This window comes from Rhincodon typus, chromosome 10, assembly GCF_021869965.1.
Source record: "Rhincodon typus isolate 14 chromosome 10, sRhiTyp1.1, whole genome shotgun sequence".
NCBI classification, from domain to species: domain Eukaryota; kingdom Metazoa; phylum Chordata; class Chondrichthyes; order Orectolobiformes; family Rhincodontidae; genus Rhincodon; species Rhincodon typus.
The window spans coordinates 33,056,223-33,077,740 of NC_063341.1; the positions used below are offsets into that span (position 1 = coordinate 33,056,223).

Sequence of the window (21,518 nt, forward strand, 5' to 3'; positions counted from 1 at the left end):
TGGGGCTTGGCCTGCTGTGTTCATCCAGCTCTACACCTTGTTATCTCAGATTCTCCAGCATCTGCAGTTTCTACTATCTCTGCTTCCTTGCTACACATCTCTATGACTCTATGAATTAGCTTTATTGTCACATGTACTCAAATGAGTACAGTTTAAAGTTTATAAGTCACCACTTACAGCACAACCTTAGGGACAGAGTACCTAGGTACAATCTTCAGTCACAGAATAGAGAAATTAAGAAAAAGTTACATAACAGCTGTACACAGATAACTATAGGTCAGAAAAACAAGGGTTAAAAAGACAAACGTCACAGCACAACATATAGTAACAAGTTGAGTCACACAGTGCTTTCAGCCTGCTCTGCCATTAGCAATTCCTAAGTTCCTGAAGCAAACCATGTCCATATGCTGCAAGACCTAAATGATATCCTGGTTTGGCTGATAAGTAGCAAGTAACATTCACAACATATGAGTGCCAGGCAAAGATCCTCTCCAAGAAGAACAAGTTTAATCATTGCCTTTAAATATTCTATGATATTGCTAAACCCCACTCTATCAACATTCTAGTGGTTACCATTGACTAAATGCTGAAATGGAATTACCACATAAGTACCATGACTATGAGAGTAGGCCAGAGGCTAGGGATCCAGCAGCGAGTAGCTCACCTCCTGACTCCCCAAAGTCTGTCCACCATCTACAATGCACAAGTCAGGAATGTGATGGAATACTCCACACTTGTCTGGATGGTGCAGCTCCAACAACACAAGAAGCTTGACACCATCCAGGACAAAGAAGCTTGCTTGATTGTTACCACATCCTCAAGCATTCACTCCCTCCATTGAGGCACACTGTAGCCACAGTGTGTACCATCTACAAGATGCATTGCAGAAATTCACCAAAGTTCTTTGAACAATACTGTCCAAACTCATGACCATTGCTATTTAGAAAGACAAACACGTTAGACACTTGGGAATATTACTACCTGCAAGTTCCCCTCCAAGCCATTCACCACCTTGACTTGGAAATATATCAAAGGAATAACTCACCAGCCTTTCTCAAGAGCAATTAGGGATGTACAATAAATGTTGGCCCAGCCACTGAAAGCCAGATCCCATGAATGAATTAAAAAAAAGGCTAGTATTTGATCTCAATTTCTGCTTGATTCTATTTTCCTTGATTTCTCCCAGATTACATGAATCGATCAATCTTAGCCATGAATAACTCAGTGACAGCACATTCACAACCCTCAGGGATGAAGAATTCCAAAATTCACAACCCTTGAGTGAAGAAATTCTTCTTTACCCAAGTGCTAAATGATCAATCCATTATTCTGGGGACTATAGCTCCTAGTTCTGGACTCACCATCTAGGGAAATAGTCTCTTGGCATCTATCCTGTTATGTCCCCTCAAAATCTCTTGGCCCAAATATTCCAATGACCAGGTAGTCACTGCAGCAGCATAAATTGGAGCTGTCTATTGGCTACATGCAGAAATCCTGATGCAGCTGACTCCAAGGAAATTGCTCAGTAAATTCATCATTCAAATGGACAATTACTCTGCATCTGGCAAAAAGAATTCTCTGAAATTTGGAGAATTCACAGGGTTTGAACTCTGAGTTTAAATGTAATGTAGGTAATATTATGAGGATGAAAACCTGCTCAAACTCCTGGGCAACTATTAAAGTGAACCTCCAACTCACCACTGATATCCCCAGGCCCCTGACACCTCGGAACTCGATACCGCTCCCTGACCTATCACTTTGAAGACATTCCCTCTCTCCTTAACCCTCACCCGTGCCACAACTGACACCTATCCAACCTGATCCCTTGATGTGCCCCAAGCCCTCATCCACTCACCTGGCACTTTAACACCCTCACTCTCTTGGCACCCTAACTGCTTTATGTCATCCACATTATTTATCCACAGTGATACCATTGGGCTGCAGAGTTCCCAAGCGGAATATGAGTTGCTGTTCCTGCAATCTTCGGGTGGCATCGTTGTGGCACTGCAGGATTTCACAAGCTTCAAAATCTCCCCTCCCCCTACCGCATCCCAAAACCAGTCCAGCTCGTCCCCGCCTTCCTAACCTGTTCTTCCTCCCACCTACCCCCTCCTCGCACCTCAAGCCGCACCCCCATCTCCTACCGACTAATCTCATCCCGCCCCCTTGACCTGTCCGTCCTCCCTGGACTGACCTATCCCCTCCCTAACTCCCCACCTACACTCACCTTTACTGGCCCCATCCCCGCCTCTTCGACCTGTTTGTTTCCTCTCCACCTATCCTCTCCTCTATCCATCTTCTATCCGCCTCCCACTCTCTCCCTATTTATTTCAGAACCCCCTTCGCCTCCCCCTTTTCTGATGAAGGGTCTAGGCCCGAAACGTCAGCCTTTCTGTTCCTATGATGCTGCTTGGCCTGCTGTGTTTATCCAGCCCTGCACCTTGTTGTCTCGGATTCTCCAGCATCTACAGTTCCTACTATCATGATTTATTTCAAGTTTTTAAAAGGATTATAAAGAAGATCAAATTGGGTGGCTTCAGAGAAACATTTCTTTGGAGCAGGGGAATCTAGAATTAAGGATTAAACGAGTATCAGAGCTCAACCATTCAGAGGTAAAATTAGGAAGCTCTTTTTTCACCTAAAATGTACTGGAAATCCAGAACTCCCTTTCCAAAAGACTGTGGCATTTTCAATTCTGAGATTGACTGACTTTCTTGAGGCTAACATATGCACATGGATCAAAGGAATTGAGGTACAGATCAATGATTGTACATAGAATAGAAGCAAAACAGGTTTAAGGAGCTGAATGGCCTGCTCCTTTTCCTATCTTCAAAACAACAATAAAGCCATATTTTGGTAACTGTGTTGCTACCGTTCTGCATGAGAATGAATATTAAGATGGTTTGATGATGAATGCAGCAATATCTTCTAAAATGCTAAAGTGCAGCAAAGATGACTGAATGTTAAAATTAACAGAATAAGTACATTGAGTTCCATATATCAAGAGAAGTCTGCGGTCTAGATAACTCGTAATGAGTGAATTAAGAGAATTTAATGACAATAAAGGTGAACCAAAGCTTCCAAAGCAAAATGTACTGTCCATCTATTAAGCTGGTCTGAAAGGAAGTAAAGCTTAGAAATTAATTTGCACCTACAACTTAATCTACAAAGTCAGTTTCAAACCACACCATAACAGGAATCATTAATTAATCACTTATATGTGACTCCAAAAATATAGCAGTGTGGTTGACTCAGTAAGAAGTCACGGCAATGATAAGCACACATTGTTGCCATCCAATTCTACAAAAATGACTATTTCTGAAGTCTTAAAATCTTCAATTGAGCAGCCTGCAGAGGTCAATTTCAAAACATTTGAAAAGGCGGCGCTGTAAGACCAAAAGGCATAGGAGAAGTTGGTCATTCAGCCCATTGAACCTGCTCTGCCATTCAATAAGATCATGGGTGATCACCATTTTGACATGCTAGTTGAAGTCAAAATAGTTGCAGGTACTTCATTTCAATTTTGCCTCTTTCGGGCAACTGACTCCCGAAAAAAAAAGTAGAACCAGTTTAGTACTGGCTCAAATTCCCATGGATATGTGTCCTATACTAAGTTAGATATTCTTATGTCTGTTCTGTATAAGCAACAGCATTGAATTTTCATCCCTGTGTGTTCCTTGAGTGAGACAGAACCCGAGATGGTTTGTTGTAAAAAAACATTTTCAATTGAATATGATCGACTCTCTAACAGCAGTGCCATAATAATCACTTACGGATCTGGATGCACAGTGCTAATGATCTTATTAAGAAGATAGCAATACAGTGCCAGTGCCACAATGTAGCAATATTGTGAGTCATGCTGTTCTTTATACAATAAATCAATGCATATTAGTTAATGTTTTAAGTTAAGCAATTTCACATCTGACTCAGTTAAGTAGGTGAAATAGCATTTTTCATTCCATCCTTCTTAATTGTATGTTTCGAAGGTAAGATAACATTCAATTTATGCAGCACTAAAGCAAAAATAATTGACGCACTTATTGTACCTCTGGTGGGAAGAAAATGAAGTAAATCCATTCCATGTTACAACTATGTGATAATTGTTCAACTGATTTGAAGTGCAGTAGATGAAAAAATCTCTACAACAACAGAACGACATGCTTACTGCATTCATTATGAATGCCCTGATTCAAATCACCCAATCATAACAATGTATTATAAGCAGGACTTAATAACCTTTTGTATTGTTTCCAATGTTTCTGGGTTGATCTTTGTGATGTAGTTGGTTTCAGTGCAGGCATAATAATCTTCTCCAATGGGATACACATTTACTAGAGCATTGTCAGTGATTTCAATACCTTCAAAGTAGGAAAAAAATCTGAAATGAAGATAAATAAGATGTTTAAAAAAAAGATATTGGAAAATATTACAATTAGAAAATTCTGGATTAAGCACTTTCATCTCAGAAATGACATCTTGCAAGGCAACCCAGAATTCTCCATAAGCACCTCGTCATCAAGAGCCATTGGGAGTGAATTCAAGACAAAGCTTACTTTCTAGAAAATAGTTTGTAAAACAGTAAATTCTATAGTGTCACTGTTTAAATTTGATAATGTATCTGGCTTGTTGAATGATAGTTAATATATAATTATGCCCAGGAGGTAGCATTATGATGGCCCAGGTGAAATCACAGTGAAAAGTACAAACACGAGGCTTTAATGTTAAGGACCCCAGATTTATTTTCTTAAATATCTAGATATGAAGCAATAGGGTGCTCTCCAGAAAATACAGGAAATACAAGACTAAAACAAAGAACTGCAGATGCTGGAAATCTGAAACAAAAACACAAATGCCTGGCAAAACTCAGCACATTTGACAGAATCTGTGGGAAGAGACCAGAGTCAATGTTTTGAGTCTAGTAACTGCTCATGAGGTCAGCTTATAAGAGTGACAAGTGATGTTGAAAACTAAAAAATCTCAATCTATATTTGTAATAGTGACCCGACAGAGTTTGGAAAGCCCACAGGCAATAAAAGCAACTAGAAAGTCACTGATGATCCCGACCAAAATCCTGGTGGGCTGATGGTTGCACCACCAAAAAAGCTTAACCTGGAAGCTTGAGAATGTGACAGAACAGGGGCCAACTGGAAGAAAATGAACTGCAAATCACATGCAAGTAGAGGAAAAAAATCAGTCTCAGTCAAACTACATGTGAGCATGCAAATTAGGAACAGATTTAAGCCATTTGACCCCTCAAGCCTGTTCCGCCATGCAATAAGACTACTGATGATTTGATTGGAGCCTCAATACCATTTCTCTCCTAACGCCAAGAACTTTTAAATACCTAGTTAGTCAAAAATCTATCTACCTCTGCCCTAAAAATATTCATTGACCCTGTCTCCAATGATCTCTCATGAAAAGAGTTTCACAGACTCGTGTTCCTCTGAGAAAAAAAAGTCCTTATCTCTGTCTTAAATGGAATACACCTCATCTTTAGACAACAAGGTGTAGAGCTGGATGAACACAGCAGGCCAAGCAGCATCAGAGGAGCAGGAAGGCTGACGTTTTGTGTCTGGACCCTTCTTCAGAAATGGGGGAGGGGAAGGGGATTCTGAAATAAATAGGGAGAGAGGGGGAGGCAGATAGAAAATGGCTAAAGGAAAAGATAGGAGGAGAGGAGACAGACAGGTCAAGGAGGTGGGGTTGGAGCCAGTAAAGGTGAGTGTAGGTGGGGAGTTAGGGAGGGGATAGGTCGGTCCATGGAGGACAGGCAGGTCAAGGAGGCGGGATGAGGCTAGTAGATAGGAGATTGGGGTGCGGCTTGAGGTGGGAGGAGTGGATAGGTGGGAGGACAAGTTATGGAGGTGGGTACGAGCTGGGCTGGTTTTGGGATGCGGTTGGGGGAGGGGAGATTTTGAAGCTTGTGAAGCTTCTGTTCCAGATGTGGCCTCCTTTACATTGGGGAAACCAAACGGAGGCTTGGGGGCCGCTTTACGCAACACCTATGCTCGGTTCGCACCAAACAACTACACCTCCCAGTTGCAAACCATTTCAACTCCCCCTCCCACTCCTTGGACGACATGTCCATCCTGGGGCTCCTGCAGTGCCACAATGATGCCACCCGAAGGTTGCAGGAACAGCACCTCATATTTTGCTTGGGAACCCTGCAGCCCAATGGTATCAATGTGGACTTCACAAGCTTCAAATCTCCCCTCCCCCAACCGCTTCCCAAAACCAGCCCAGCTTGTACCCACCTCCCTAACCTGTCCTCCCACCTATCCACTCCTCCCACTTCAAGCTGCACCCCAATCTCCTACCTACTAGCCTCATCCCGCCTCGACCTGTCCACCCTCCCTGGACCAACCTATCCCCTCCATAACTCCCCACTTACACTCACCTTTACTGGCTCCAATCCCGCCTCCTTGACCTGTCTGTCTCCTCTCCTCCTATCTTCTCCTTTATCCATCTTCTATCTGCCTCCACCTTTCTCCCTATTTATTTCAGAATCCCCTTCCCCTCCCCCATTTCTGAAGAAGGATCCAGACCCTAAACATCAGCTTTCCTGCTCCTCTGATGCTGCTTGTCCTGTGTTGTTCATCCAGCTCTACACCTTGTTGTCTCACATTCTCCAGCATTGGCAGTTCCTACTATCTCTGCAACACCTCACCTTTATACTGGTCCTAATCTCTCCCATAAGAAACATTCTTTCAGTGCACACCTTGTCAAGGCTCCTCAGGGTCTTGTATATTTTAATAAACTCTGGAAGACTGGAGAATAGCCAACATTGTTGCTTTGTTAAGAAGGGATAATTCTGGAAATTACATGGAGACATATCAGTTGTAGCGAAATTATTGGAGAAGATTCTTATGGAAAGTCTTGCATCACAAACTTGATTCAGTTTTTTGAGGAAATGACAAAGATCATTGATGAAGTGGGGGCAGTCGATGCTGTCTGTTTGGACTTTAGTAAGGCATCCATTATGGTTTTTTTATGGCAGGCTGATATAAAAGGTGAATTCACATGGGATTAGCAGTGAACTAGTAAGATGGATACAGAACTGGTTTAGTCATAGAAGACAGCAGTGGAAGGGTGTTTTTCTGACTGGAGATCAGTGACCAGCGTTGTACCACAGGAATCAGTGCTGGGACCCCTGTTGTTTATAATATACATAGAGTGATTAGGAGGAAAATGTGGGTGACCTGATTCATAAGATTGCACAGAAGTATTGCAAGAGCATACAGCAGAATATAACTAGGCTGGACACTTGGGTGGAAAAACGGCAGATGAAGTTTAATCTGGACAAATATGAGGTGATGCATTTTGGAAGATCCAATGCAGGAGCAAAGTATGCAATAAATGACACAACCCTTCGCAGCATTAACATACAGTAGGATATAGGCATACAAGTCCACAGCTCCCTGAAAGTAGCAACACAAGTCAATAAACATGGTCAAGAAGGCATGTTGCACACTTACCTTCATTGGTTGGGGCATAAAAAGTGGCAAGTTATTTTGCAGCTGTATAGAACTTTAGTTTGGCCACATTTGGAATTTTGTGTACGGTTGTGGTTGCCACACTACAAGAAGGATGTGGAGGCTTTGGAGAGGGTACAGAAAATGTTTACCAGGTTGTTACCTAATTTGGAGGGCATTAGCTATGAGGAGAGATTGGACAAACTTGGTTTGCTTTCACTCGAATGTCAAAGGACTTGATACAAATTTACAAAATTATGAGAGACATGGATAGAATAGATAGTCAGAGTCTTTTTCCCAGGTTAGAAATGTCAGTTACTCGTGGAGACAGATTTAAGGTAAAAAAAGGGGGAAGTTTAAAAGAGATGTGAGAGGCAAGTTTTTTCCACAGAGGGTGGTAAGTGCCTGGAATGTGCTGTCAGAGGATGTGGTGGAGACGGATACAGTAGCAATGTTTAAGAGGCATCTTGACAGATCTATGAATAGGCAGGAAATAGAGGGATACGGATTGTGTAGAGGCAAAAGTTTTTTAGTTTAGAAAGGCATCATGTGTTGGCGCAAACTTGGTGGGCCAAAGGGTCTGTTCCTATGCTGTATTGTTCTTAGTTCTTTGTTATTTTTTCCTTGCTTCTGTCCTCAATGTCTGTAATTATGAAACCCCAAATCCCATATGTATTGTTAAATACTTTCTCAGGAAGTGAGATTCATAGGTTCAATAACTCATGCACATGATCCCCCAGGTCCCTATCCCTTCAGCCAAATCATGTCAGTTTACAGTTCTTTGTATTAAATTCTACCCAACAGCTGTTTGCCCATTCTGCTAGCCTATATCCTTTTGCAGTTAATTGCTATTCTCCTCATTGAATGTAGAACATAGAACATAGAACAGTGCAGCACAGTACAGGCCCTTTGGCCCATGATATTGTGCCGACCTATTATGCTACTCTAAGATCAAAGTACCCTGCATACCCTACATTTTACAATCATCCACATGCCTATCCAAGAGTCGCTTAAATGGCCCTAATGTATTTGACTCCACTACCACCGCCGGCAGCGCATTCCACGCACCCACCTCTCTCTGTGTAAAGAACCTACCTCTGACATCTCCCCTACACCTTCCTCAATCACCTTAAAATTTAGCCCCCTCGTAATAGTCATTTCTGCCCTGGGAAAAAGTCTCTGGCTATCTATACCTCTCATCATCTTGTACACCTCTATCAAGTCACCTCTCATCCTTTTTCACTCCAATGAGAAAAGTCCTAGCTCCGTCAACCTTTCCTCGTAAGACCTGTCCTCCAGTCCAGGCAGCATCCTGGTAAATATCCTCTGCACTCTCTCTAAAGCTTCCACATCCTTCCTATAATGAGGGGACCAGAATTGAACAGAATATTCCAAGTGTAGTCTAACCAGGGTTTTATAGAGCTGCAGCATAACCTCGCGGCTCTTAAACTCAATACCCCTGCCAATGAAAGCCAATACACTATACGCCTTCTTAACAACCCTATCAACTTGGGTAGCAATTTTGAGGGATCTATGGACGTGGACCCCAAGTTCCCTCTGTTCCTCCACACTGCCAAGAATCCTGCCATTAGCCCTGTATTCTGCAGGATATATCGCTTGTGGCATCTCTAAGTTTGGTATTGTCAGAAAATTTTGAAATTTTACACTGTATTCCAAAGTCAAAGTCTTTAATAAAGCAATGCTCTTGCATTGATGTTTGGGGAACACCACTGTTTCACTGATCAGCCATCAAAATGAGTGCAGATGATTTTACCTGACATCAACAATGTTCGTAAAATACATTCCTATCATCTCTCTGCAATAAAAGGATGTCAACTACCCACTAGCTCTCTTTAATGAACGCAGATCTCTTCACGCGCCTGTTGATGTTTTTTTCCTGACCTAACTCTAATGTTAAACTGACTGGTTTGTAGTAACTGAGAATTGTCCTTACACCCTTTCTTGAATAGAGATGTCACATTTGTCATACTCTAATCCTCTGACCCTTCCCTAGATTGGAAGACTATGCAAGTGCTTCTGCTATCTCCATCCCATTTCCTGGGATACAAGCTATCTGGATCAGATGACAATGCGCTGTAATGATGTGCAGTCTTTCCAGTATATTCTGCCTAGCAATTTTCACACCATCCATTACTTCTGTTTGTTCTTTTTCTTTTAAAAATCGCTGTGCATTTTTCTCACATCTCAGGTATTCACATTTCCCAAAACAAAGACTCCAAATTAAATAGTAGCAAAATTATTTCTATAACCTGGAGAAGATGTTCTTGCATGGATCAGGATAACCAAAAGTACCAAATTCAGTGATTACTATTCGTTTCTCAGTCATGGCCCTCACATAAGCATCGGTTTGAATAAACCTATGAAGAAAGCAAAATTCTCTGTCTAAATAATTGCAATTTATCAAATAAAGTAATTGATAATGATGTTGATTAACAAATGCTTAACACTAAATACAATCTTGCCCTCTACTATGCTACTGCAGATATGTGCTCATTTGTTTTAAGTGCATTAACAACTGCATTAAAACACTGAACAGCTGAGTGTTGTGTGAAGACAATAAGTGCTTGTACATAATCACTAACAATAAGAAGACCTACATTTATATAAAACATTTCAAGGCACTTCATTTCACAGAGCCATGGGGAAAAAAAGAGTGGAGTATAAATAAAAAGATATTTGAAAGTGAGGCCAAAATCTTGATTAATGGTGGAATTTAAGGAGAGATAAAGCAGTTGGGCAGCCATTTCTAGGGAGTGGAAACTAATTGGCAAGTAGTTACTCATGTGTTCCCAAGACTTTATCATGCAGAGCAGAGCTGTGCTCAAACCTATTCCTTTTATACATTTGCTTTCCAGTCGAGGCTTGCTGAATAAATAGTTAAGAGTCGGTGTATGAAGGCTGACCTTTTTCCATCTCCTTGCCCTGAGGTATTCCCCAGCAAAGTTTTGGCTGAGGTCATCCAAAATGTCTTGGGAAAAATTAAGAAGGGCTAAGTCATCATGATTTGTTTAATTATGAAGATAATATTGTGTATGGTGCCATTCAGAATGAAATAAAATAACTTTTTTCCAAAGAAACAAGTCACTTATACTTATTCAAAATTGACTCCCATGTTTTTGTGATATTGTTCACCTTGTATATTTCCAGCAGAATTACTAAAATCTACTGAGACTGTACTTTCTAAAAGAAATTTGTGGAAGCACTTAATATCAGAAAACATGAAATATTTAAATTGTACAATACCGTCTGTAATAGGTGACTTCTCCATTCTTGAAGTCAAATTTGTGAAGAAGAGCTTGTCCGTCAAATAGATGATAAAATGGCTCGGAGCCTACCTCAAATAAACCTGGACCACATCGTAGAAGACTACCCTTTAACCAAGAAGGAACTGCACCTAGACAGTCGGAAAAAGTGGTACAAATTAATCAACAGACAACGCCTCGATAGTTTTGTTCAACTAGATGTGTTACTATGAAGCATATATACAAAACTTGCAGTTAAAGAGCTAGCTTGGCTCAGTGGTAGCGCTCCTACGAACTAGGAGGTCACGCTTTTAAATCCTCTATTAGCACACAATGTAAGAGGAACAGTACAGAGGAGAACTGGAATTTACTGGCTTTTGCAAACAAAGTAGCTATTTCTGGCTAAGTATCTGGATGTGGAATATTACATGGAAAAATTCTGCCAGTTTCTTGGTCAACATACATTTCTTCACTAAAAACAACAGTTGCAGTACCTTTGCAATGTTGCAGTAATATTTGTCTACATAACAACAACAACTAATTGGCGGTGATGTTCTTTACAATAGAAAACACATATAAAACTAATGAAAATTAGTAAATTAGTAAAGTAGAAACAAAACCTGGACTGGAAAGTTGGTAAGAATAGAATAACCATTAGAACAAAGAAATCGAAGAACCACAGGATACAAGCAGTGCAAGATCGTTAACTATGAAGATGTTATAAAATGGTATAAATTTCTCTTTGTGGACATAATGATCATTAACGTATCTGAAGAGCATTAGGCAAACAGTTTCTAAATAATGTTTTAGCTGCATTGCATATTTCCCCAGGTTGCATGGTGCCAAAAACAGCATCTACATTTCCTCGTGGGCTTTCCATCAGCAGTCTGGCATCTTTTGCATTGTAAAGGATTCCAGATGCCTGGTTTGTTTGCAACAAAAGAAAAGGCACATTGTTCAGGTCTGTGTTTAATTTTCAGCTAGCGATCGTGAATTTTGAACACATTTTCAGTCCCTTCTGTTCCCTTTGTCCAAACCAAATGTTAGTTACCAGCTTGCAAAGGATATTACTGTCTGACTTGGTTCATGACTCCTGTGAGGAATCCTGGAAAAGTTGTTCAATAACCAATAAGAACTATCTTGCCACCAGTGCCCCAAGCAATGTGTTTTTTTTCTGAATACTGGGTGGAATTTTGTTTAACAATCTTGACTGGTTTTTCAGCTTTATGGTCCTCTGCTGCATTCTCTCCAGCATAGTTATCATAGAGAACTAGCCTTTATCAACATCTAGGAAGTGCAGCAGGAGGGGGATAAAAAGCATAGAGAAGAAAGAGTCAATACAGTGTGGAGCTGGAGGAACACAGCAGGCCAGGCAGCATAGGAGCAGGAAAGTTGACCTTTTGGGTTTACACCCTTCTTCAGGACTCAGACAACAGAAGTGAAGCAGAACCCTGGAAGCCCCTGGCTCTCAAAACTAAGATGACAGTCACCTGAACGTTCATGGAAAGAATCAGAGTTGTCATTACAGGCAACATCACAGTAAGCACAATTGTTGGACTGCTCAATCCACATTGGACAGAATGGTTCTTGAGTTTTATATGAAGCTTTGGCACAGATTGGAATTGAATGCTTCAATAGTGCGAGCCATTGGGAGCAAACCAACTGGCATGCTAACTAGTGCACCAAACATTTCCTGGCATGTGTCCATATGACTTTTGGTAGGCTGGGCCCTGATAATTTGCATCTAAAGCCCGTATAGCAGACCCAATATAGGTGATCATCATCTAGTGACCTTGCATTCTTATCACTTGCCCTAGCTCCTGCAGATTTTCTCCTGGTGATTCACTGCAGGAAGCCACATCCCCTACTGTAACATCTAAATTATGCATTTTACCAGTATCTGAGATTGTGCTTGCAATAATCAAATTGTATATTGCTGCATCTTCAGGAAGGCTGGCATCCTCATCTTAAAGTGGCACATATAAATCTACATTTTCAACACCTGAAATGAAAGGGAGACACAAAGGTAGATATATTCATGAAAGAATGCAAGAGAAAGAAATGGTTCATAAAAGCAATCAGAGTTTGGCATGAGGAGTGCATAGTGTAAAATGGAAGTGAAGAGAGATATGGATAACGTGTGAAGAGACTCATCATTAACATCGTCTCAGGTATTGTGACTTGCCATGATGATGACTGCTTAGTTCTCGTCCATGATGGAGCAATTTTTCTTCCACTAAGAGGGGGCACACAGGTGGGTGCAGCCTCCTCTGATGGTAGTATACTGACGAAGTTGCCGGTGACTTCGCCTATGGGAAAGAAGCATATATTAGAGGTCTTATGAAATATGTTTAGAATGTGCCTGATATGGTTAAATAGTTGGCTTGTGAGATGTGGGGAAATGTACATTTCAATGGTGCAGTGATTGCAAAATCTTAGGATGGGGTATTGTGAGTAGTGTAAGAAATATGAGCAAGAGTAGACCACTTGACCCCTAGGCTTGCTTTGCCATTCAATAGAATCCAACTGAACTGACTCTGGCGAAAACTTGACTTTCTTGGCTGCCCCAAAGCCTTTTGCACATTGTTGTTCAAAAATTTGCTTAACTCAACATTGATTATATCAAATGATGGAGCCTCTACAGCTCATTTGGCTTAGAAAATTCCAAAGATTAACCATCTTCTGTGAGAAAAAAATCTCCTCTTCTCAGTCTTAAATGAGACCCCAAATTGTGGTTCCTAGTTCTAGTCTCCGTCACAGGGGAAAAATTGACTCTCAGCATTTACCCTGTACATCCCCTCAGAATCTTATATGTTTCACTAAGATTACCTCTCATTCTTCTTAACTCCAGAGCATTGGTCAACCTGCTCAGCTTTTCTTCATAAGGCAATCCCTTCAATGCAGAAATCAACCTAGTGAACTTTATCTGAATTGCCTCCAATACAAATATCTCCCTCCGCTTAAATAAGGGGATCAAAAGTGTACACAGTAATCAAAGTGTAGTCTCATCAACACCCTGTAAATCTGTAGCAACGCTTTCTTATTTTTATCCTCTACTTTTTTGTAATAAAGACTAACATTCATAGGATGAGGAGTAGGCCATTTAGCCCTTGAGCCTGTTCTGTCATTCAATAAGAATATGACTGATCTGTGGCCTAACTCCATATACCTTCCTTTGGCCCAAGTCCTGTAATACCTTTGATTAGCAAAATTGATCTCAGATATAAAATTAACAATCAATCTAGCATCTACTATTGTTTGCGGAAGAGAGTTCCAATTATCACCCGTTGTGTATAGAAGTGCTTTCTAACATCTCTCTTGCTTGTCTGGCCCTAATTCTTAGGCTATGCCCCTAGTTCTAGAATTCCCAAACAGTGGTAATACCTTGCCTTTATGAACCCTATGTTTTCTTTTTAATATCTTGAAGATTTTGATCAGGTCAGCCCTTACTTTCTAAATTTTAGAGAAAACAGGTCTAATTTGTGTATTTTCCCCTCCTAATTTAACCACTAAAGTCCACATATCATTCTTGTAAACCTACATTGAATTCCTTCCAAGACCAATCTTCCTTTCCTAAGGTGTGGTGCCCAGATCTGCTCACAGTACTCCAAATTGAGTCTAACTAGGGTTTTGCATAATCTTTGTATAAAGTCTGCATTCTTATACTCCAGTCCTCTAGATATTTAGGTAGCATTCCACTAGCTTTCTTGATTTTTTTGCACCTGTTTTATGGCATTTTAAAGATCTATGCACCTGAATGCACAAGTCTCTTTGGACATCCGCTGTATTTACATCCATTGGCCTAATTATTTGTGGTCAGTATGCTAACTTATTGTGATGTATATACAAGTGTGCCAAAATTCCTCTGTCCTGCAGCATTCTGTAGTTTCTCTCCAATTAAATGATATTCTGCTTTTGTGTTTTTTCCAAAATGGACAACTTCTTGTATTTTCACATCATACTCCGTCTGTATGAAGTCAGTCAACCTTTTAATTGTGTCCTTAAAGTTAACCTCCTGGTCGTGCATTCTTTTACTGGCTGTATCCAAGTGTTTCCCAGATGCCTCCTCAAAAGAATGGAATCTCCCTCTTACTATTGAGCAGCTGGATCAGGGTCTCCACTGCAGCAGTGAAAAGCTTGATGGCCTGTAGGTCTTGTAGCTATTCATCTCCTGATAAGCGTCATCTACAGACAAAGTGCACCTCTTTTTAAGGTATGTTGGTTAGCTTCAAGTGGTGTCAAAGAATTCTGACTTCTGACCCCCATAAACAGGCATGCACCCAAATAGTTCAGGTGTTGCTGCCTGTATCACAAATCATACAAAGTCATTACTGATTATGTTGCTACATTGCAAAGGAACAGAAGCTAACTCAGACCAATGTATTATATGCCAATTAAACAGAAAGAGAGCAAGGAAGAAAGCTCAGAAATAATTATGCGATGATATTGAGTGACAGCAACTAACAGCAAGAAAAGCAAGTTGTCAGCCCTACCAGCCAAGAATAGGATGCACCTCTCCAGAAGGGAATATGATTCCAGTTCAGGATGATTGACAAATTCTCATTTGCTATTTCAAAGTTTGACTTGCTAAAGTTGTTAACTCCATTTTACCTGTTTATGTAATTATTGAATTAACAACATAAGCCTATGTACAACAATGAATATTTGCTTGAGATTTCTTTTTTATTGTCGGGTTAAAGGGAAATGTTTTGTTACAGCCACAACTAGTACGCATATACCTTTAAGAGACATGCTGATATCATTATGTGACATAGCAACGTGAAGATCTCAGCCTCCATCTTAAAGGTGCATCTTGAACAAGATGCTGAGGGAAACATGCAACAGTTTGTAACCAAAATCGTCAATACTGGCTTAGACAACTGTACCTGACATCATTATGTATGTATTAAAATGCAGAAGCTTTAATAAACATTTATTAAATCTTTCAGTACTATGCTACCCACAGGTTATTTTGGGAGCTAATGTAAATATTGCCAAACAGATGCAAATACTCTGAAAGTAAAAATCCCATCACTGCATCTACTGCAGATTATGAGAACAGTTTACTTGAGAAAATGTTTCTTCTTATTTATTCTATCAAAGTTTTCATGATTTTGAACACTTGTTGTAAATCCTTGCTTCAAAAGGAGACAATTCCAACTTCTTTAATCTCTTCCTTTAACTGAAGTCTTTTATCCCCAGTACCATTTTCTAAGTTTTTTCTGCACCATCTTCAATGCCTTGGATTCCTGCCCAAATATGGTTCCCAGAGTTGGCCACTTCACCTGGACACTAACCTATTTTAAGGATTACTATTGTTTGTTTATTCTGTATTGTCATTTATACAGCCAAGGATTTCACATAATTTTTCAATTTCTCCTGCCACCTTCTATGATTTGCCTACAGAGATATATTGCTCTCCTGCTTCTTGTATTCCCTTTCAAATCATATCATTTGGCTTTTGTCATTTTTCATTTTCCCATAAAAATGAATCAGTCCACACTCCTGTTAATGTGCCACCTGTCTGCCCATTTTACTAGTCCTGAAATTTGTTGCAGTCCTCCTCACTGTTTTCTATGCTTCCAAATGTTGTACTATTTACATATCTTGAAATTATGCCATACTTACCAAAGCGCAGTTCATAAATTTGTCAAAGATAGTAGTGTCTGAACAAAACCCACTGGGGATACCCCAGTATACTGCCCTCAAGTCTTATAAGAAATGTTTGCCACTACTCTTTCCTTTCTGTTGCATTGACAGCGTTATATGCATGCAGCCATTGTCCTTTAATTGCATAGAGTTCAAATTCAGCTGATATATTATGCATTACTTTACCAAACATCTTTTAAAAAATGATGCATGCATTAATTTCATTTCCCTCATCAAGGCTCTCAATTGCTTCATCTTGGACTCTAAAATGCGATTTGCTTTTAACAACATCATATTAACCTTCTTCTGTTATTCAATCATTTTCTGAGGGTCAATTAATATTATCCTGGATAAATGTCTCAAGAGTTTTCCCAACTCTGCCTTCAGGCTAGCTAACCTATAGTTGCTGGGTTTATCTTTCTCCTTTCTTTTACAGGATGAAAATATTTAGAAAATGAAATTGCTCTCCTGCTGGAAGTAATCCACAACATTATGAGAAAGCAGGCAGACATTTTTCTAAGAGTTTATTTGTGCACTACTGCTGAACATTAATAAATCTGATTATCTGTACAAATTAGCTTTGGTACAAATTGCAAAAGTAAAAAGTAAAACAACAGACATTTCTAACTCTTAATTTGCAAATTTGACTCTTAAAACAAAAGTTAAATAGAAATGTCAAACCTCTAACACAGGCTGGCAGCGGTTGAGCAGTTTCCTTGACTGTTTCAAACAACTTCCTATAGCCACCACTTGGATGTTCAATTCTGTAAGATTTACATGTTTCACCAATTAACAAATTATACTTTGTAGCTTCTTTTTAAGTTGTTTTAGAAAATTGCAAATTAATAACAATTATTACTGAAAAGTCATAAACTTACTGATTTGCCATTGGAGTTGATGTCAGTTCCACTTTCAGCAGCCTAAGTATTTTTTTTGCATTTCACAGGAATTATATAGAACAATGCTTAGTCACATTGCAAACTTAAGAGGTTTAAACAGATATTTTGGCCAATTACAGAGTCTGAGGAAAACAATAGCTGCTTTCAACTTGCAAATCCAGAAGTTTTATTTTGTTATTTACAAGATGCTCTGTGAAGTTTCTTGAAAGACCTCTTCCTTTATCACAATCAGATTAGCATAACACAAAGTACATTTGTTGGAGCAGTGATAGCCACTTCTACTTAGAGAAAATATTGAAATAAAAAATGTTATCTGGGGATGAAATTCAGAAGTGGCTCTGTGTGTGATAGCAGGTAGTACAAAAATTCAGTGAAGCGGAACATACTTTAGAACAAATTTAAAAGAAGAACAGAAGAGAAAACACTCATGAGACAAGGATACTTGGTTGGACCCCTGTAAAAGGCTACGTTCTATTTTCCAACAGTAGCAATACGTGCCAAGCTGAGGGATGTTAATGTCAGCACACTGGCAACAATGAGACTTCAGGCAAACAGCAGCATGATGCAAAGTGACTAAATTGATTTATAACGGCATAGGAAGAGGTTTTCATTCCTCATTTATGAAAGAGGCAATAGATTATTTTTAAATTTGTCCTTTTTTTAAGTTTGTGGACTGATTCTCCTCAAATTTGGTCTCAATTTACAGGAGGAAAACCAATTCTCAAAATAATTCAAATTGATTAGAACTGATCCATCATGCCAAGATAAAGGGAGGTCTACACATATGACAAATTGAAGTGTCAGCCTTGGTTGCACCTTTCTAATCTACAGGTCAGCAATTTATAGATGCAAAAGCACACTAGGATTTCAGCACGTAATCCAGGCTGATACCTCAGCTTAATGTTGATATTGTGCTGCATTATCAAAGATGCTGCTTTTTGATTGAAGTATTACTTTGGCCAAGATGGCTGTGGAGTAGCATTGCTGCATTTGAGCTTCTGGTTCTGGGTTCATCCACTTCCATCTGCTTTCTATTTTTTTACTGTTTCCACTTTTGCATTTTTCCTTTTGCTCTTTTTCATTTTTTCCTCTTTAAAAGCCTCTTTTGGTGTCTTCAGCAGGAGTAGAGTAGGCCCCACCTTGTGAGTTTGTGTGTCAGTGGCAGCAGTGAGACTTGTGAGGAAGGAGAGCAGGCTCAGCACGGGGGAAGAGAGTGAGCATAGCCCGGATGTGAGAGAGAGTTAGGCCCAGTGGTGAAAGATGGCACCTGGAGGATTAGCGGCTTCGTCGTTGGCTGGGTCCGGCGGTGGCAGCAGCGAAGCAGTGACGGGATAGCACTGAGGCAACATCGACTGCAGTAGTCTCAGACATTGCCCACGCTAGGCACACCAGTGATGAAGGTGAATTGGCCCAGCAGCAAATGATGGCGCTTGAGGATTTGCACCTTTAATGTTATTGACGTAGCAAGGTGGTGGTGGTTCTGAGCCAGCTCAGAACTTCTTTGTAGATGGACTTCTCTTGAAGCTATATATTTTTATTTTCTCTTATCTGTAGACTGTCAAAATGACACTGGATTATGGTAAAGGAAAGCTTTTCACTGCATTTTGTTGTATTTCACTGTAAAACACACGTGACAAAAAAATCTGCACTATTTGAAGAGCAGGAAGTTCTGCCGGTATCCTGTTTTCACTTCACCCATAACAAACTCGATCATAAAAACAGATTCATAAAAACATTTCTGAAGAAGGGTCTAGGCCCGAAACGTCAGCCTTCCTGCTCTCTGATGCTGCTTGGCCTGCTGTGTTCATCTAGCTCTACACCTTGTTATCTCAGATTCTCCAGCATCACAGTTCCTACTATCCATAAAAACAGATTAACTGCTTATCCATCTCGTTTGTTATTGCATTTAATTATGTAACAGTCAGTAAAATATAAAAGCAACTTATTGATTTTTAAGTGCCTTTGGGCATTCTGAAAAATGTTGGCCCTATTTTCAATCATCTATAATACCACATTTAACAGAGTTTAACAGAGACAGAATACAACAGAATGAACTCTGCTTCTCTTTCTCTCTCACTCTCCATTGATGTTGCCAGTAATGCTGAGTATTCCCAGCCTTTTCTGTTCTTATTTCAGAACTTTTACAAAAGTTTCAAAATGAGTAAGTGCATGAAGTAGCAAATGGATGCTGGCATTAAAAATGGTCAACTTCAAGTTAGATCACTCAGTCTTTCAAACATAGATAAATAATAGTTATTTTGTAATTTGTTACCATTGCCCAGTTAATAATAACAGGCATTGTAATTTATCAAATCATTGGAATTTTTATTAGTGTTATGTAATGGACTGCTTTCTAACTAAAGCTTACCCACATGCTTCATAGTAACTCCTACTAAATTACTCAACATATTAACTATCAACATCTATCCTAAGCCTCTTATCCAGTGCAATTAATCCCAAACTAAATAGCTGAAAGCAAGCAATTGATGGAACATAATAAAATATTCTTTTACCTCAAGTCATACGTAAAAACAAAAATCTGCAGCAGTATTTTATCTACTTGTTCCCTTCAGAATTAAATTAACAATCCCTGGGATTGTACCTTTCCAAGCAACAGATTAGAAATTACAGCAGGGATTACACTGGGGAATTACATTTTACCTTTGGAGATTTCTGCTGTGCAGAAGCAAAAGAAAAAAAAAAATCACTGGAAAAGACTGAGAAGTGATTCAAGTTTCTTTCAACTACACAGTTTTTGACCTCTATCACATTAGTTCCAAATACAAGATGCCCTTCAAGTAGTGCCTTCTCTAGTGTTCAAAGCTGAGCATTTTTCTTGGCCCCGGATCAAATTTTAATAGAGGACCCAATAGGTGTTGCACAATCTAGCACATGTAGAAAAGCTCAAGGTGATCAGGAATATCAGCATGGCTTCAGAAAAGGGAAAACATTTAACTTTTTGAAGCTCAATGAAGGCTGTAGAGAAGGACAGTCTGTAGACATACTATACTTGGATGTCCAGAATACATTTGATAAGGTGCCACAAAGGAAAATTAAATGCACATAGAAGCATGGAAAGAAGATAGGCTAGGTGGCAGAAAATAGTGAATGTATATATGGCATGTGATGACAGGGGCCTCAACTTTACACAATTTACATCTCTGACTTAGATAATGGGTGTGAAGGCATAGTACTAAATTTGCAAATAGCATGAAGATAAACAAGAATGTATGTCATGAAGACAACATAAGGAACTTGCAAAGTAAACAAATGGGCAAAAATCTGAGAGATGGAGTATAGTGTGGGAAAACGTAATGTTGTTCAATGAGTGACCCCTTACTCTAAAATTATGTCCCCTGGTTCTAGACTGTCCCCTAAAGGGAAAGAAACCTCTCTGCATCTACGCTGCCAATTCCCCTAAAAATCTTCAATAAGTTTCATCTCATTCTTCCAAACTCCAATGAGAACAAGAGACAACAAGGTGCAGGGCTGGATGAACACAGCAGGCCAAGCAGCATCATAGGAGCAGAGAGGCTGACGTTTCGGGCCTAGACCCTTCATCAGAAAAGGGGGAGGGGAAGGGGGTTTTGAAATAAATAGGGAGAGAGTGGGAGGCGGATAGAAGAGGGATAGAGGAGAGGATAGGTGGAGAGGAAACAAACAGGTCGAAGAGGCGGGGATGGAGCCAGGAAAGGTGAGTGTAGGTAGGGAGTTAGGAAGGGGATAGGTCAGTCCAGGGAGGACGGACAGGTCAAGGGGGCGGGATGAGGTTGGTCGGTAGGAGATGGAGGTGCGGCTTGAGGTGGGAGGAGGGGATAGGTGGGAGGAAGAACAGGTTAGGGAGGCAGGGACGAGCTGGACTGGTTTTGGGATGCGGTGGGGGGAGGGGAGATTTTGAAACTTGTGAAATCCACATTGATACCATTGGGCTGCAGGGTTCCCAAGCGGAATATGAGTTGCTGTTCCTGCAACCTTCGGGTGGCATCGTTGTGGCACTGCAGGAGGCCCAGGATGGACATGTCGTCTGAGGAATGGGAGGGGGAGTTGAAATGGTTCGCGACTGGGAGGTGCAGTTGTTTATTGCGAACCGAGCGTAGGTGTTCTGCAAAGCGGTCCACAAGCCTCCGCTTGGTTTCCCCGATGTAGAGGGGGCCACAACGGGTACAGCGGATGCAGTATACCACATTAGCAGATGTGCAGGTGAACATCTGCTTGATGTGGAAAGTCTTCTTGGG

General features: G+C 40.2%; 1 protein-coding gene across 1 annotated transcript in view; it reads right to left on the minus strand.

Moving 5' to 3' along the window:
- The window catches only part of LOC109936090 (retinoid isomerohydrolase RPE65), a 37,758-nt gene extending 20,485 nt beyond the window's left edge, over positions 1 to 17,273 (minus strand). The window contains exons 1-5 of the mRNA XM_048601887.1: positions 17,263 to 17,273; positions 17,066 to 17,148; positions 10,737 to 10,887; positions 9,743 to 9,850; positions 4,237 to 4,378 (exon numbers count right to left, since the gene is read on the minus strand). Of these exons, the coding sequence (XP_048457844.1) occupies positions 4,237 to 4,378; positions 9,743 to 9,850; positions 10,737 to 10,887; positions 17,066 to 17,148; positions 17,263 to 17,273 (495 nt within the window). The remainder of the gene's footprint in view (positions 1 to 4,236; positions 4,379 to 9,742; positions 9,851 to 10,736; positions 10,888 to 17,065; positions 17,149 to 17,262) is intronic.
- Between the last annotated feature and the right edge of the window lie 4,245 nt (positions 17,274 to 21,518).